Raw genomic sequence first — 19,080 nt, forward strand, 5'->3', positions numbered from 1 at the left:
AGTGAGAACTGGTGGAAAAAGAAATAGAAAAACAGTTGTGCTTGACTCTAAAAACTTTTTAACTACTATTAACTTCCCAACAGAGAACATGTCCACTGACTTGATGTCAAAAGCTTGTTGAAAAGACCTTTTGGAGTATGTTCGAAGTAATATGAGATAACATTATTTTGCCAATGACCAAATATACAGCTCCCTTACTTGAATGATTAGGCTTGCATTATTCCAAGAATAAACATTGCAAGCAGGTCACCATATTGGCAGCAGGTGTACTTCAATGGGTATCTTACCCACCTGGGTTTATTTGGGTTCCTGGAAACCAGGTGCTTCTCGCAAGGCCTCAGGGACTTCCAAGACCATAACTCTCATTTAACATAGGTTCTTCTGAAACTCTGTAGAGACCCTCAGTCATTCAGGTCATGGTTGTCCCAAAGATGCTTTTTTTTTTCAGGAGGCAACTGGACTTCCTTGTTGTTATTTTTTCTTTTGGAGACATTTCGCTTCTCGTCCAAGAAGCTTTACAATTTTAGCTATACAAGTTGGGATGAATGCCCTTTGAATGGTGTCGGAATAAGGAATGGATTTCCAGAGGGGGGGAAAATTGCAGATTCTCAGGTGACCCTGAGGACACAGATAAACCCCCAAGTGCTTCAAGGACTCTCTAAAAGGATGCAAATTTATTTATTTACTTTATTTATTTAGTTTGTCAAACACGTACAAGATAACAGGTTTAAGTATAAACCTGGACATGGGCACATGAAATGAGTACAAATAAATGGGGACAGTAGGACAGGGATGGTAGGCGCGCTGGTGCGCTGGTGCAAATGTGCAGCTGTCTGCAAGGAATATAAATCCTTCCACTTCCCCACTATCCTGTCAGAGCCGAAGAAGCTTCTTGGATGAGAAGCAGAATGTCTTCAAAGAAAAAAAAAACAGGAAAGTCCAATAGTACTGTTGAAAGAAATATCCTTCTGGGTTCAGCTCCAAGTGGGGAAGACGACACTGGAGACATGGAGGCTGCTTGGAAAGATGGTTTATTGTTGGACAGGGCCACATGGCTTGAGCCCTGTATAGAAAAGGTGATCACATGGTTCAATGTAGGTGGAGAAGAAGAGAAGGGCCGAGGAAAGGGCTTGCTAGGCTTTTTATACCCTGTTTAGTCCCACCTCTCTGTTTCCTGTTCCTGTGTAAGAAATGTATTCTGATTGATTGTCAGACTCCCATGGTGCCACGCAGGGGGCTACTTTCTAGGCTGTTTTGATTCCATAGATGAGTTCTCAGATGCCATGTGGAAAGTTGAGTAATATCCCTTCCCCCTACAGCTGCAGTGGAGAAGTCTTTATTATGTAAAGTGGGCTAGCCTGGCCTTCTCAATGGCCTATTGACAAAGTATGGATGGGCAGGAAGCCACAGGCAACTATTCTGTCTTTTAAAGCATGTTTCTTTCTTTTCACATCCAGAGAAATATTCTGCCTTTTCAATATTTCCTAGGATATTTCATTTTTCTGGGAGAGGGCTGGATGATAACTTCCCACAGTACTTTTGGGATTGGCTCTTCTGCAAGCAAAGTCCCAGATGGTACAACTGTTCTTCAGCCTCATAGTTGGATTCAACCATACTAAAATGGGTCGTTTCTACTTCTGCGTGTTGGTTGGACCCTAAATACCTGCGTAGGGAGATAGCTTATCTGTTACTTGGTCGTACATGCCACAAGACACCCCCCCCCCGCAATTGTATTCCCTTAGCCCAGCGCTTAGGCGTTGTGTGAACCCACTCGCGACTGCAAACCATTTGATGTTCGAGGACCGCATCGCCACCATCAGTTTCCCAAATTCTGCTTCTAAATCTCTTGCACGGTTTTTTTGCCCGAAGAGACTCGCGCGCATTTCATTCACCGCCCTTCGAGGGAAGCGACGGTGGGTCTAGCTCAGGGTCTTGCAAGTACGAGGGGCGTATTAAAAAGCGCCCCCTCCTCCCGCTCCCTCGGAGTTGGGGGGGGGGTGGGAATCGCGCGTGCACACGTGACCAAACCAGACGTTCCATTGGAACACCGATCTCTCCAAGTTGAGAGCTGGAGGGGTCGGCGGTGGGAAGCGGGCGCCCGGCGAAGCGCTCTGCAAGCCAGAGGAAAAGGCAAGATTTTGGAGGAGAGTTAGGGAAAGCGAGCCGGGCAAAGGGGCAGCCGCTTGATCGCAGCAGCCCAGATGTCCTGGCCCGTAAAAGGGAAGCAGGTGAGTTGGGAGTCCCGTTGCGCTTCTCAGCTTTGGATGGGAAAGTCTGCCCTTTAGTAGTTGGAGTAAAAGTGTGTCACCTTTCGCTCTCTTTTTGTCTTTCTCCTTCTCCCTCCCTTGTTTTCTTCCTTCCTTCCTTTCCTTGTTTCCTTCCTTCCTTTTCCTTGTTTCCTTCTTTTCCTTGTGTGTTTCCTTCTTTTCCTTCTTTTCCTTGTGTCCTTGTTTTCTTTCTTGTTTCCTTCCTTGTTTCTTTGTTTCCTTCCTTGTTTCCTCCCTCTTTCCCTCCCCTCCTCTCTCTCTTTTTCTTCCTTCTTATTCTCTATAATGCTTTGGGCATTTATTTTTTTCATATCTCAGTTCGTCTGTATTTATATTATACTGATAGTGGCAAGCTTGTTCAGTAGTAAGCCGTAGAGTGCTCAGTGATATTCACTTCTGAGGGCAAAATACACCATCAGTTGCAATAACATATAACTATAGCATTCTCTGGTCTCTGGCATGACTTTTGGTTTTTTTTTTAAGAGTTCTTAAACATCAGTTTAAAGCAACTTCTGTCACATTTTTAAAATGGAATTGATGCATCTGTTTCACAGACTGAAATCCTCTTTGCACACTTGCAAAGTGTTAAGGTCAAGAGATTGGGCTTCCAAGGAAACATGCATTGGACTTTGTTGTCTCTGGATCAATAAGGGCTTATGCAGCCAGAGGTATTAGATGATTTTGCTGTTGTCTGAGATAAAATTGTAATACTCTGTGCAGACCAGTTACTAGTCTTCATTTTTACCAAAAATTAAGAAAAAATAAAAGATACAGAACGTCTGTTATTTTCTTTTACTCATTATAATTAATGAGTATGATTAAAAGCTGCATGAATGGAAAGAGACATTATTGACATTATTTTCATCAAGCATATAATAGTTTTTTTCTAATTGGAAAAAAATTGCCTAATGCAGGCAAGGCATATTAAAGCTCGGTAAAAGAATGGCTTGTGATGACAACATGCACAAAAGGAGATAGAGAATTGAACTACTAATTAAAAATAAATGAGCCAATTTTATCAGCACCCTTAATGTAAATGCAAACTCTTCTTAGAGCAATAAAGATCCTGCTCACATTACTGGTAAGGGAATCCCTATATGTTCCATAGGACTTACTCTCCGATAAGTGAGCATAGGGTTGCAGTTTTGTTTAAGTTCCATGGAAAGAAAATTGTCCTTATTACAGAAGAAATGTAAGATGCTTCAAATTAAGTCAATGCTCAATGCCACATTTTAAATATGTTTAAGCAATTTTAAAGGAAATAGTAGATCTATTGAGATTTGAATAATTATTGAAGGCCATACCTTGTGGTTTTTCTTCAGTAGTACTGTATATCAAGGATAACATGAGTAATTTCAGTTTGTGGATCTCCTAGCTTAAAATAATTAGCCCGATTTTTGGAATTCCCACCTCCCTCCCCTCATCATTATGCCTGTTAAAGAGTTCTTAAGAATTCAAAAATAATCACACACCATTTTGATTGAACTTAACTATGATATTTGGATTCCAGACCTGACCACTCCCTGCCCCAATCAAGGATATGATTGCTTTTTTATAATTTTACAAAGTATCTATTATTCAGAATAATAATCAAGGTAATAATTGTCCATTTTGGTTAGATAAGGAATAAGCTTTGAAGAAGAGAATGGATTGCCATCTGTCAAAAATGTTGTAGGGTCTGGTGGGCGGGTTGGACTAGATGACCTACAAGGTCCCTTCCAACTCTGTTAATCTGTATCTGTAGTTTTTTTTTATAAATGTTCGCAGTGCACGAACATTATGGAATAGGGAAGGCAGGTGATGATTGAATGGGTGGTCATTTGCTAGGGAAATCTGAGTAAAAACCTGATTGCATATATAAAAGAAAACAATTTAGATGAGAGAAAGTATTTCCAAGGGTATATAAAAAGTGTTGTTACTTAAAAAGAAGCATTTGGGGATCTCAGCATCTGTCAACAAAAGATCCATTGAAAACATATCAAAGCTACATAATTACAATTGATGATGAAGTGATTAGTGATTCATTGGCCTTGCTTTTTCTATCTTAAGCATCCCATTCATATTTTATGTGTTAGATTTGGGACATTCTTGAAGTCAGGAAAGAAAAAGAAGGTATTCAAATTCATGGCAGATGAGAACCAGATGGGCATTTCAACCGTTTCTCTTAAGTGAGACTCCACTCCATTCATTAGGAAGTCTATGAGAAAAAGGATCAAGGAACTCACACAGATTGTGCCTTAATGTATTCACTAAAAATTTATAATTGAATTGCATCTGTCTAGATTCCCAGAGTCTGTAATATCAGCCTTTTTTCTGGACATTAATAGTGAGACTCTCTGTCAATCAAGCCTCCTTGATCACATGCTGCAGTTAGAAACTTGACATTATCCTAAGTTCCCATCAGGATCTCAAGATGACATATGGTATACTTCCTTTTTTCATCACAACTGTTGTTTGGGGTGGATTGGCTGAGAATTCATCACTGGTCCAGAGTCACCTACAGAACTTCCAGAGTTGGATGTCTATGAAAATTTTCAATCATTTAGGTCATGGTTGTCCTAAAAATGTTTTATCCAAAAGGCAATTGGACTTTTTCTCTTTTTTTTCTTTGAAAATGTTTCGTTCTCATCCAAGAAGCTGAAAAAAACTGAAGAAGCTTCTTGGATGAGAAGCGAAATGTTTTGTTTTTTTTAAGAAAGTCCAGTTGCCTTTTGGAAAAAGCACCTTTGGGATTCCAGAGTTGGAGTTGAAGTTGAATCCAAGTCTCCCTTGAGTTGAATATCTACATGAGGTATAACTATGTAGGCTTCCTCTATGATTTAGAACAGCATTGCCTGGTACCCTCCAGATGGTGTCACCCAGGGCAGAATGCTTTTATTGATGACCTTTTCAACAAAACTGGAAATTGGGAAATGATGAGGGAGAGTGCTGAAAATGTGAAAAATCTGGGGTTTAAAACCACAAAGGACCTTTTCTGCAACATTGAAAATAAAAAAGAGGTACAAAAAGATAGATAAATCTGCGGTTTAAACCACAGATACAATTCTTTTTCAATACTGTTGAAAAGATTCACATAAATAACTTTTATACTGGGTTGCTCTCAGCTCCACGACTGGTTTCAAACATTTACCGGTCTATCCTCTGCCAAGCTCACCAACATTCTGCATCCACAAAATTCAGACTCAAAAACCTGAATGTTTTTGTTTGAATTTTACTATGCATTTCCATATATATATATTGAGCACAGGCTCGATTCCAAGTAAGGGTATGGCTAGCTGATGAGAGCTAATTACCTTGAAATAGATCTATACTAGTCTCCCTTTATTTATTTATCAGCACAAATGTAACAAATGTAACAAAAAGGCAACAGTAAAAAAAAATATTGGGTTCTGTCTGGATGGTCTCTTGTGACGAGCCGAAGGACAGAGAATGGAAGTAGTGATCTTCCTCCCATATTTGGGCATACCGGGGGTTAGTTATATTTATGCTGATAAATAAATAAAGGGAGACTAGTATAGATCTATTTCAAGCTATTTAGCTCTCATCAGCTAGCCACACCCTTGCTGGGAATCGAACCTGTGCTCTATTGCCTCTTAGGCAGATGTGTTAACCATTGAGCTACAGGGCTCGACTCCTTATCAGCGAGGCCAGGGTGAAAGGTATATATATTTATTTATCAGCATAAATATAACAAATGTAACAAAAAGGCAACAGTAAAAAATACTGGGTTTCTGTCTGGATGGTCTCTTGTGACGAGCCGAAGGACAGAGAATGGAAGTGTGACCTTCCTCCCATATTTGGGCATACCACGGGTTGTGACTTTAAATATATATATATATATATATATATATATATATATATATATATATATATATATATATATATATATATATATATATATATATATATATATATATATATATATATATATATATATATATATATATATATATATATATATTGGTTATATATATAATGGTTATAGCCCTGATCCTTAGGATATTCTGAGAACATTTTGATTTCATTCCTTTAACTCCGATATCAGCTTTCGTCATTAACTTAACACTTTTCTGTAGGAAACCAAAAAAACTGCTGCTGGAGCTGAAGGATGAAGTCATCTCCTTGCTGCTTGTCCCTTTCTTCTGGGGCCTCTGGAGAGGAATTAGGTGAGAGCACATCCTTTGATTCTTCGGATTCCAGTGTCTTCTATAGCGAGGAAGGGCCGGGATCTTTGCTACAGCACGTAGCTCCATCCGTGGACTGCATGACTGTCAACGTTGGAGGTGCCCGCTTTGTGCTGTCCCAGAAGAAGCTTTGTTGCTATCCAGACACTCGGCTGGGCAAGCTAGCAGTAATGGTTTCAGCTGCCCGGGATGTTGCCTCCAGCCTTTTGGACCTTTGTGATGATGCCAACTTGATGGAGAATGAATATTTTTTTGATCGGAACTCTCAAGCCTTCAGTTACGTCCATAACTATTACCAAACTGGCAGGCTACATGTAATGGATCAGCTGTGTGCGCTTTCCTTCCTGCAGGAGATCCAATATTGGGGACTGGATGAGCTCATGATTGATTCCTGCTGCAGGGACAGGTGAGCAATTTTTTGGGGTGGGGGGACAGAAATCCATCCGAGTGGCTTAGTTAATTCGCTTGTAGGAAGATGTGAAGGCAAAGTTAACACAAATTAGAGAAACATTACACAAGTGGTTGGTTCAGCACAATCGCCTCCTCCCTAGACAATATAGCAACAGGCATATTACAACTGTAATGAGTTAGTGGTAATGGGAAAGAAAAGCAATAAGTTTAAAATATGGGGGAGCAGACCGGGTAAGTTCAACCCTTCAGATTTGCTAATGAATAGAGGCAGAAAAATGTTAATTAAGCCTAGAGCCCTTTCTGAGGGATACATGTAATATTTCTGTAATAAATCCAGATGTTTTTTTAAAATTGTTGTGGTAGATGAACATGGTAAACAAAATCTGAAATAAAATTAGATTTTTCTCAGAATTAATTCTAACTTTCAAGAGGGAAAGTGGTGGCCCACACAATTCCACAGGTTATGTTGGGAACAGGGAAAGCTGGTCTATTAAGAAAGTGTTTATATATTTTGTCATATGCTATGTGGTAAAACAAGGGTAGTGAATCTCTGATACATCAATCGGGCCCATAGGTCATCAGCTAGAATTGAAAGTGCCTAGCTCATGTTAGAAAGTTTTAATTGCATTTTAGTGCTTGAATATATAGTATTTTAAGCAGAGGTGGGCTTCAAACATTTTAGCAAGGGGTTCTCTGCCCAGTTGCTGGGTGGGCGTGGCCACAGTGGGCGTGGCCTAGTCAGCCTCCTGTAGCGGTGGGGAATTTTTGCCCTCCCCGGGCTTTGGAGGCTTTTCTCGAGCCTCCAGGAGGGCGATAATGGAGCCTGTGGAGGCCGGAAACGGACCTGTTTCTGGCCTTCCCTAACTTCCGTTAGGCCCATTTTTCAGCCTTCCGGAGCCTCCCTGTGTGCCCTGCACTTAGCTGCATCCAAAATAGGCCACCTGGGTTGGGCTGGGTGGGGCAGGAGGGGCAGAGGGGCCAGGAGTGGGATTTGGAGGTTGCTCGAACTGCACAGAATCTTAGCTAGAGGTTCTCCTGTGAATCCCCAGGAGGCCACCCCTGATTTTAAGGTTTACAGAGAGAAAATATGGGCTAGTTAGCAGCTATAAGCACTGGTGTAGAAGCCAGGAAACCATGAATCTTCTGAGATGGGCCAGTCGCTCTCCATTAGACTTAGGAAGAAAGCAATGGCAAACCACTACAGAAATTGTTGCCAGGAAAACTGCAGGACTGGTCCAGATTCAAGGCTGATTCCCATGCACAATATTATACAGTTCATTCTGACAAACCTTTTTGTCTTGGGCTGCTGGCATGGAATTAAAATTATGATTCAGGTTTTTCACAAGTCAGTAGTGAGTTTTGAAAAAAAACAGTATTTTTCAGAGTATAAGACGCATCTTTTTCCCCCAAAAAAGAGGGTGAAAATCTGGGTGCATCTTATATACCGAATACAGCATTTTTGCCCACCCAAAACCCCGCCCCGAGCATCCAGTTTTTCGTAAATATGGATATACAGAGGGTTTGGGAGGTGTGCAATGTGCTCGTGGGTGCTGGGGAGGGAAAAGACGAGCAAAAAATGGGCCCATTTTTCACAAAAACAGGGCTGTTTTTGCCCTCCCAAGCCCCCAGGAGCACTCAACAGGCCTCCCACACCCTTTGCATGCCCCGTTTTTGTCTCTCAAACCCCCCACGCATTGCATTTTTGCCCTACCCGGCCCCCGGGAGCACTTTGCAGGCCTCTCAAACTCTCTGCATGCCCATTTTTCACCAAAAAATCGGGATGTGCGGAGGATTTGGGAGACCTACAGAGTGCTCCTGCATGCCAGGGAAGGCAAAAACATTTTTTTTTTAAATTTACCTCTTCAAAACCTTTATGCATCTTTTTCTCCAGTATATCTTATAGTCTGATAAATACGGTAAGTTTTCTCAGACTAGAAAGATTGGAAGTAGCCCAGAAACGACTCACTATGATTTGAAAACAGTGGGAAAGGTCTTCTACCCACAATTCCTCTCTTGACCATCACATTCTCTGTCTTTAAAAACAGATTTAAGGACTATACCAGGGGTGTCAAACTCAAGACCCATGCAGTCCATGTGCTGCTTAAATCTGGCCTGTGGGGCTGCTCTGGAAACAGCAAAGGACCAGCCCATGGTGCCTCTGCCAGCAAAAACAGAGCTCCATTTTCACTGGCAGAGGGTTGCAGGAGGCCATCACAGCCAAAAAATGGCACTCGGGAGCCTGATTTCACTGGCAGAACACTCAGGCCACCACAGGCGCCCCCAACATGTTTGATGTTGAGCTGGCCATGCCCATCCCAACCCCCTGAGGTCCAACACAACCCTGAAGCGGCCTTCAATGAAATCGAGTTTGACACTCCTGCTTTATACAAATAAAGATTAAAAAAACTTGTTGGTATTTTAGACTATGAGATTAATCAAGGGTGGGTAATCTTCATCCTTATTTAAGAAATCCTTTGTGAGCAAGCAATTCAAATATTTGGTAAGAGCAATTTATCCCTTCACCTCAGTGTACTACTGGCATGAAATATAGTTCCATCAGTTTTCTCCTAGAACGGAATCTTGATGGAAAAAAATGATATTAACCACTGAGTTAAATTATGTTTCTATCGAAACTATCAACGTTAATTCTTACTCCACATGTGAATGTTATTCTCTACCTCTATGTTTCAATTGTTCATTTGAAATGACCACTGTTTCTTTAAGCAGAAACTTCACATGGCTCCCTATAATAATATATAGGGGAAAATAAAACCAAACCCATAAATACAGTAAACAGCTATTGGAAAATACCATCTTAAAACCAAGTCAATGTTGATATTTGGGGGGGGGGGGGAAAGCAACATATAAACCCAAAGGAACCCAAGTAAAGTCACAAAAATGTTATTAAAATTCAGGGAATGTCCTCTGAAATGCAAAAACTCCCACTGATGAGTCGCATGTAGGTATTCTAAAGCAAATTTGGATGTTTGACAGGGATATTGCCTTGATGAATGATCAGCCTTTATTCCAACTCAAGTTACACAATGGCAGGGTGTTAGTTTTATGGCAACTCAATTTTTATTTCTCCCTGAAATTATTCCACATTAATCCTTATCAGAATTATCCTGTACTGGAGCAACTTGACGTGGTAAAATTAGATCTGAAATTGCATATGTAATATGGGTGGGGGGAAAATTCCCTACATTTTCTTTCTCAATTGTGTGTCACAACTTCCCCACATCATTTTCAGTGGTATTGTGGAGCAATCCCTGTGATTAAGCGTATGGTGTCTGTATTTATTTCGATAAGTGAGTTTATGGTGAATTATGTAAAGAACTAAATTGAATTCTTCCCTTATCAAGACTTAATTACATTTATGATGACTCTCAAATGCGGCCCAGCTGCATGAGGATAACAATCCTATTTTGCAATTGAGCTTCAAAATATATAATCTTAACACCCCACTTGTTATTCAAGTTGAGTATGCTGTTGCTTGGGAATTTTCTTCCTGCTCTTTCTCCAAAACACTTGTTAGAAGTTACTGGTTCTTTCTTCAAGATCTCTGAACAATCTGTGCCTCTTTTTGTTGTCCAGCTTGGTTTATAATGAGAGAAGGAATTCTTTGAGAAAATTAATCCAGGATTCATTTCCAAAGGTAATCTTGGCCCGCCTCCCACCATTAACAGACTCTAGAACAGGGATGTCAAATTTGTTTTCATTGAGGGCTGCATCAAGGTTGTGTTTGACTTCATGGGGCCAGGGTGGGTGTGGCCAGCTCAACATCACTTGTATCGGGGGTGCCTGTGGTGGCCTGAGGGCTCTGCCAGTGAAAACAGGCTCCCAAGCTCTGTTTTCCTCTGTGATGGCCTCCTGAAACCCTCTGCCAGCAAAAACAGAACTTGGGAGGTCCAGCCATGGCCCTCCTGAGCTCCATTTTTTCTGGAAAAGACACCACTGGCTGTTTTCAGGGCAGCCCTGCAGCCAGATCTCAGCACCCCATGGGCCAGATCAGAAACCACCACCCCCCAGGCCTGGAGTTTGACACTAGTAGCATTGCCTGCCAGGGGAGTTCAGAAATAGCGTTGCCTGACAAAACCGCCCTCGTCAAAATAGCAGCGACAAATAAGCGCCAACAAGTACGCGTCATCATTAGTGCGCCCACATTACCGTGTCGATATCAGCGCGACGACGAAAGCGCGAAGGAAGAAAGTTTTTTGTATTTTGAATGTTTTGAAACAGTGAAATGTAAATAAAAGTTAGGGTTAGGTTTAGGGTTAGGGTTAGGGTTAGGTTTAGGGGTTAGGGTTAGGTTTAGGGGTTTGGTTTAGGGTTAGGTTTAGGGTCGCATTTTGCTAATCGCTTGGGAAGGTGCGGATTTGCCCTCCGCGCTTATGTTGGCACGGTAGGGTCGCATTTCGTTTAGCGCTTCCGACGCCGCGGATTAGCCCTTCGCGCTTATGTCGCCGCGTATAAGGGCTTCGCGGTGTTGTCGGTGAACCCAGAAATAGATATCTCAAAATGTTTTCTACTGATTTTACATATTGACTTCCAGTGGTGTAATACTAATATATGACTGCCCTACACAGGTACTTCAGAAGGAAAGAACTGAGTGAAACTTTGGATATCAAGAAAGATTCTGAACAATTGGAGACCCAAGTTGAGGAAGAAGATTTCTCTGGAAGTCTGTGTTCTACCACCAGACAAAAGCTATGGGAAGTCTTAGAAAAACCTACTTCTTCTGTCGCTGCCAGGACTTTTGGCACAATCTCCATGATTTTTGTCATCATTTCGATTGCCAACATGGCTCTGATTTCAGTGGAATTGACCTGGATGCCAGTCCAGCTACTTGATGTCCTGGAGTATGTGTGTATTGCTTGGTTCACAGGAGAATTTTTGTTGCGCTTTCTCTGTGTGAGAAACCGGTGCCGCTTTTTAAAGAACATAGCAAATATCATAGACCTTCTGGCCATTTTGCCCTTCTACATCACATTGTTGGTGGAGAGTTTACGGGGAGAACACAGCTCCCAGGAGCTGGAAAACATAGGAAGTATTGTGCAAGTGCTGAGGTTGCTGAGGGGTCTGCGCATGTTGAAGTTGGGCAGGCATTCAACAGGTAAATCTATGTGGTGTTGGAAGCCTCTCATTCTTCTTGGGGGACTTCAGGGAATGGAGGGGATGAATTAAAAAACTGAATTACAAGATAGGTAAGATTCCCAAACGCTGCTTGCACTTGTACTATTCCAATTCACCGGTGCTTTTCCAAATGGCAATTGGACTTTGTTTATTTCCTTTAAAACATTTTGCTTCTTATCCAAGAAACTTCTTCAGTTTTTAAGCACCTATAAGGCAACCATGATTTGGAGAATCTTAGTTTTGACTTTTCATTGGGATAGCCAATGCAAACATTGTTTTATTCCCCCCCAAAAAAAACTTCTAATGAATTTACTTGAAATGCTCCGAGGCTGGACTTTATAAACTAGTTTTATGGTTGGGTGTTTTTGGGGGGGTGGGAGGGTCAGGCCAAGTTGAATTGGAGGTTCCTTCAGAGGTTTAAGCCACCTATTTTTAGTGAAAATAGGTTTCCATCCCAAGCAACAAGATCAACCTGTCCGATTATGGTGGGTGCAAATCTCAGCTGGCATGCCTATTTCTTTCTCTGAATTTATTCCCAAGGCAAGGGATAAGTAAAGGGTCCTTGCTATTCTCTAAGCTTGGTTGTTTCCTTGCAAATGTTTCATTACCCAAGCTAGGTAACATCATCAACATTAGCACTAGCACTATTGATGTTATCTAGTTTGGGTAATGAAACATCTGCAAAAAAAACAAGTACACATCATTTCTGTCCCGAGCTACCAATATTATCCTTTATTGGTACAAGAAATAACTTAACTAGCTGGGATATGTGGGGTGTGGTGGCTCAGTGGCTAAGATGCTGAGCTTGTCAGTCAGAAATGTTGGCAGTTCAGCAGTTCTAATCCCTAGTGCCACGTAACAGAGTGAGCTCCCATTACGTATCCCAGCTTCTGCAAATCTGGCAGTTCAAAAGCACGTAAAAATGCAAGTAAAAAAATAGGGACCACTTTGGTGGGAAGGTAACAGTGTTCCATGCGCCTTCTGCATTTAGTCATCCCAGCCACATGACCACGGAGACAACTTTGTACAGCGCTGGGTCTTCGGCTTTGTAACGGAGATGAGCACCGCCCCCTAGAGTCAGGAACGACTAGCACATATGTGTTTAAGGGAAACTTTACCTTTACCTTTAGCTGGGATATGGTCAGTAAAGATTAAGAGTCACAAGAATTCTGCAGCTGAACCACAAATAGGTTTGAACAGTCTACCCCAGTGGTAGTCAACCTGGTCCCTACTGCCCACTAGTGGGCGTTCCAGCTTTCATGGTGGGCGGTAGGGGTTTGCTGTAACTCTGTTTTATAAATTTTATAAAGTAAAGTTACTTCCCTACTTTATAAATCACCATTACTGTGGAACCGGTGGGCGGTTAGAAAATTTTACTACTAACAGAGATACAAAAGTGGGCAGTAGGTATAAAAAGGTTGACTACCCCTGGTCTACCCATTTGGAAGATCTTCTGGCAACAAGCTAAGCTTGTCGCAGTCATTTAATTTGGACAACACTTGTCAAAGACTCAATGGTTTGCCATTATTCCAATCAGCTCCATTTCCCCCCTTCCTCAGAATGTAATAGTTTATCTTAAGGAAGTAAGTACTGGTAGCACCAGAAGCTGCATCTCTTCTATCCAAGGTCTTGGATTACCAATAGTGAAAGGGAATTTACAAACATAATATAATGACATGAGCCCCCCAGAATGAAAAGCAGAAATCTTTCCCTCTAATTGGCCACCTATTCCTTCTCACTGGCTGTTCTATATGCAAAAGTGGTTCCTGCCTTTGCTCTCTGATCTCTTCCCAAATACTTTTCACAACAGTGTCATTATGCTTGTTTTTCTGCTTCTAATACAATGAATGTTAATGAGTCTGAAGTAAACCTTTTGTCCAAAAACCCCAGTATTATTAGTTGACCTGCCTGCAGCAATTTACCAAATTATGTAAGCAAATTAGGGGAAAAAATAGAATTTGGAATTAAAATTTCCAAAACAAGTGCAGGGATTTGTGCTGAAGAAATGAGTTTGAAAGGATTACAGTCAGAAAATCATGATATCATTGGCAAATACAATTTCATTGGCAAATAGAATTTAAGTACACCAAAAAGTAGATACTATTAGTCAGGAGATGGGACTAGGGAAATGTGAGCCAATCAGTTGGTACCTTATCTAGTTACTAGCCTAGTTGACTCTCACAACAAAAGCAGACAATTTAATTTATCACCATTGTTTAACTTACAACATATATTCTCTTCACACCATTTATCTTCAGTTAACTAGAAAATGAAATCCAAAAGCCTCATCATTTGTTCCTTAAGAAGTTCTTCTTTTGGTCACTTCTCAAAAAATTCTTCAAGAGTTTAACTGGCCTTTTTTATATATACTTTAAAAAATAAATAACCATATCTCTTTTCTGGTTTAGCAATTGCATATCTTCTTTAGGCAATAAAACATCTTGCCATTTACTTCCTTACCATTCCACCTCTTTATACTAGCAGAAAATTTCAAAGACCATTTTTCATAAATATCCATCGCAAGCAGAGGTGGGTTTCACTTATCTTCCCTACCAGTTCGCAAATGCAAACACACACTTGTGCATGCTCGCTTTACTCACATGTGCTGCGTCTGCGCATGTGCACGGCCTTCTGCGCATGTGCAGGGCTCACGCATTTCGTCGGGGTGGGTGGGCAGAGCTTCCCGCAGCCGCCGCTACTGGTTCGCCTGAACTGGAGAGAACCGGCTGAATAGCCCCTCTGATCCCAAGTCTCATTGTTAGGATATTTTGCTCAATTTTTTAAAATTGTAATCTGTATTAACCTCTCGCTCCCTTGTGTCCACTCTCTGAAGTTCCATTATATCTTGTTTTCACTTCAGAAAACTCAAACAATTGTAACTTCCCATGAGAAGGATTCAATTAATTTAAGATTATCGTTCTAACTCCATTTAGACCCTTAATCCATTATTAACTTTCGAAATCAATATTTAAGCAACCTTTGGTTGTTTGATCCATATATATATAGTGTCACAACCCCTGGTAAGCACTATTTTACTGTTGCCTTTGTTATATTTGTGCTAGCTGATGAGAGCTAAATAGCTTGAAATAGATCTATACTAGTCTCCCTTTATTTATTTATCAGCACAAATAAAAAAAACACAAATATAACAAAGGCAACAGTAAAAATATTGGGTTTCTGTCGTGATGGACTCTTGTGATGAGCTGATTGACAGATAATGGAAGCAGTTAGCTTCCTTCCCTAATTGGGGCTTACCAGGGGTTGTGACACTAAATATATACCTTCTTCCCTGGCTTCAGCTGATAAGGAGGAGACCTGTGGCTTAATGGCGAAGACGTTTGCCTAAGATGCAATACAGCACAGGATCGAATCCCAGTAAGGGTATGGCTAGCTGATGAGAGCTAAATAGCTTGAAATAGATCTATACTAGTCTCCCTTTATTTATTTATCAGCACAAATTAAAAAAACACATATCCACATTTTTTAAAATTGTATTAAAGATACGTTCTCTAATGAGGTGGTGACTCAACCAGTAATTGCAGTAATATTTGTTATTCCAAAGGATCTTAATATCCCCCCCCCCAAAAAAAAACCCAATTCAAAGTGATTAAAAGATCAGAGTGGATCAACATTTATGTCCTTTAAAAAGGCTACCTCATGAATGTGAGTAAAGAGGGTTGCTCCCTCAACTCCCAACTGCTGAACTCCTAAGTCAATTTCAAAACAATTCCTGCGGAATACTCACAAGGAATGGCTGTATGGAGTCACATGGGCTATCTCAAAGATCGTTCCTTGATCCAGAGAGAATTTCAGTAGCTGTAAACCTGCATCCCCTATCGGGCCCACTGCATAATACCATTCTGCTATAAAAGATAATGTTTACTTGCTGTGCTTCTCAACAGGAAGTCCCCTGTCTCCCCAAGGAGGATTAGTCCTACTTGGTTATCAAATAAACATGCGTGGATGAAAATTTATTCTCATGAGAACACAGCAATGAATCGATGGGAAGGTTAAGGAAGGTTCATATTTATTCTTCTACTTTCCAGCATATGATCACACTCTTGCTGGGAAGAAGATTTAAAAGGAAAAAGGAAAACTGGGAAGCTTGGTGGTGAAGCAAGACCTCTATCAACTTTTGAATAAATTCCAAACCAGTAAAGCTTCTGTAAATATGAGCTAGTGGTGTGATGCCATTATTAAAAGGCATATGAAAATGCAGATTATGCAAAAGTACTTGTATAGGAAGAAATTGTTTCCCCTCAGCACTCTCTGTCGCCTACGCATAATAAAAGCCGAATCTGTTTTGTGCTTTAACTATGAAAGCAGAATGGTGGGAACTGAGTTTAGTAATGTCAAGGAAAACAGTGCCTTGGCCTTATGCAGGTCATTTGATAATCTGAGACATCTCGGTGGTTGTGCGCTTACTTTCTTGAGCGAAAACAATAATGTGAACACCAGCAATAGAATTGTTTTATATTAGGAATTTGAGGGCAATGTATATTTGTATTGTTTGAATAAAAGAATGTTAGATTTCTTTGTTGTTAAGCATTGACTTTTGCCACATTTTTCTTATTACAGTTGTGTAGTTTATTTAAAAAGTGTGGTATATATGTATATATTTAAAGTTAGAAGTGGATGGATATGATTTTAAAAGTTGGGAAAAGCTGATGTGTTTTTTCCTGAGATGTTAAATCTTTTGTCTAAGAGTCAGGGAAAAAGCTCTCTTTTTTTATAACATTATCAGGCTCATGAATCTTTATGATTCACTTAATGAGCCACCAACAACCGTAAGATAATAATTTCAATGAACCCTTTTTATGGAGCCTCAACTCTAGACATAGCATAGCTATGGAGTCACATATTGAAAAGGATTTCAGATACATCAAGTGGTTCCTTACAAAATCTGATGTGTAGACTTCCACTCCAGACGCACCATTGCTAAGAATTCTGGGAATTGAAGTCCACACTTCTAGAGAGCATCCAATTTGGAGAAGCTTAGGACTGACGTTGACTTCAAGGCAACCTTCTTTTAATAGGGTGACAAAATGGATACTTTACATTATACTTCTCCAAGTTGACATCTGTAGATGTGCCAAATCTACAATTCACAGAATTCCTGGCTGTTGTGGCCCGATAGTGGCCAGCAGAGCTGGCAGCAGAGTTGGACAGTGAGGAGGCTGGGGAGGAGCATTGGCCAGTTCCTGGAGGCTGGGAAAGGCTCGGCTGAGGACTCTGAGGCAGAGATGGGGCCGAGGCTGTCTAGCAGAGATCAGGTGCCTACAGAGCTAGACCATAGTGAGACAGAGGAACAGCTAGAGCTTGTTTCCAGTGTGCGAATGTGCAGAACTGTCAGAAGAAAAGAACAACTCAGAAATGAGGGCAGACTTGGGAGTAAACTCACAGGTGAAAGGTGATTGGCCCCTCCCATAGGAAATAAAAGAGGAGCGAAAGGTGAGTAGGCTATTGCAGGAAACAATTTGTTGGTTCGGTCATTAGATTTGTTTCAGGAGTGTGAAGATCTGTCTGTGAATCTCAGAGACTCTGTGCCCAGTCTTTCCTTGCACAGCACCTCAGTTGGAAAATATTTACATGGCAGCTTTCCAAGATAGATAAGGTCTGTGGTCACAAATATTCCTTTGAAAGACTGTTTGCCAGGCCTTGCTGAATGTGAATGAGAAGAATTAACTTTCATTTAATAAAAGGGGTTTTGTCAGGACCGGGACCCTGCCTCATGCTTTTTGGGGAAGCCTAGGTCAGAACACTAGCCAAGTTGGAGAAGGATAATGTTAAAACCCAAAATAGCTGGAAGAATCCAAATCAGAGAGGGAGTCTTCCATTTGCTGCTTAATGGAAAAGATAATTTGATTGAATGGATGCCATTTCTTCCCACTCTGGTTCATTGCTCAAGAAGAATAGCAGTAAGAGGATATCTTGCTAATTGAAATATTGTTTTATGTTTTAGGTTTGCGTTCCCTTGGGATGACCATTACACAGTGCTATGAAGAGGTTGGCATGCTTCTCCTTTTCCTCTCTGTGGGCATCTCCATCTTCTCCACCATAGAATACTTTGTTGAGCAAGGTATCCATGACACAACCTTCACAAGTGTGCCTTGTGCTTGGTGGTGGGCTACCACCTCCATGACAACCGTTGGCTATGGAGACATTAGGCCGGATACAACTGTTGGCAAGGTTGTGGCCTTTATGTGCATATTATCTGGAATATTAGCCCTAGCTTTACCGATTGCCATCATCAATGATCGCTTTTCTGCCTGCTATTTTACCCTGAAGATAAAAGAAGCTGCCTTTCGCCAGAGGGAAGCCCTAAAGAAGCTCACAAAGAATATGTCGAGTGACTCTAATATCAACATTAATTTGCGAGATGTATATGCTCGAAGTGTAATGGATGTGTTGAAATTTAAAAGCCGAGAAAGAACAAGTACCAGGAGTAGCGCTGGTGATGAGTTTTGGTTTTGAAGGCACACACACATACATGCATACACACAAACACAACACACACACACAGTATGAGAGATGCCTAAGATGGTAATAGCTTTAATAACAACAATGAATGCAAAGTTAATTGTTCTTTATTTTCCCCTGTGCAAATATGCTTATCTAAGTTGCTGAGCATATGAACAATTAATATAGCCCAAAGGTGTATTAGAAAGTAAAGCAAAACAAGAAAAAATACTCTCAGGGTACATAAATGCAGATTCTCTTTAACGTTTTCATCTTTCATTAGAAAACAATGGGGGAAAAAACCTATCCCAGTGGATTAAAATTCCATTCTTTGGCTGTAACCCTTTTATGCTCATTCCATTATGAAAAGAATAAAAGATTAACAATATAAAAAAGTGTATTGCTGCATTGATATGAAATTGAAATAAAAGAAAGAAAGAAAGAAAGAAAGAAAGAAAGAAAGAAAGAAAGAAAGAGACTACTAAAACAGAAGACAGTCAATCACTGAAAAGCAACATATTCTAGAGGTAGCAGCAGACATAGCAAAAGAATACTCATGGGGATGTCAACATTTGCATCTGCAGGAAAACCTACACCCCTTCAGACAAATGCTTATCCAATATCTT

At 40.7% G+C, this 19,080-nt stretch overlaps 1 protein-coding gene across 1 annotated transcript; it reads left to right on the top strand.

The window, feature by feature from the left end:
• Nucleotides 1–2,102: 2,102 nt before the first annotated feature.
• KCNV1 (potassium voltage-gated channel modifier subfamily V member 1) lies at nucleotides 2,103–18,843 on the top strand. Its single transcript, XM_087703848.1, has 4 exons — nucleotides 2,103–2,228; nucleotides 6,344–6,857; nucleotides 11,449–11,975; nucleotides 17,958–18,843. Exons 2-4 carry the CDS (start codon nucleotides 6,376–6,378, stop codon nucleotides 18,467–18,469), a joined length of 1,521 nt encoding a protein of 506 aa, XP_087559974.1. The 5' UTR covers nucleotides 2,103–2,228; nucleotides 6,344–6,375; the 3' UTR covers nucleotides 18,470–18,843.
• Nucleotides 18,844–19,080: the final 237 nt, after the last annotated feature.

The sequence above is a fragment of the Thamnophis sirtalis genome, unplaced genomic scaffold, assembly GCF_051295495.1.
Source record: "Thamnophis sirtalis isolate CommonGarterSnake01/CBP01778 unplaced genomic scaffold, rThaSir2_p1.2 scaffold_2, whole genome shotgun sequence".
NCBI lineage: Eukaryota > Metazoa > Chordata > Lepidosauria > Squamata > Natricidae > Thamnophis > Thamnophis sirtalis.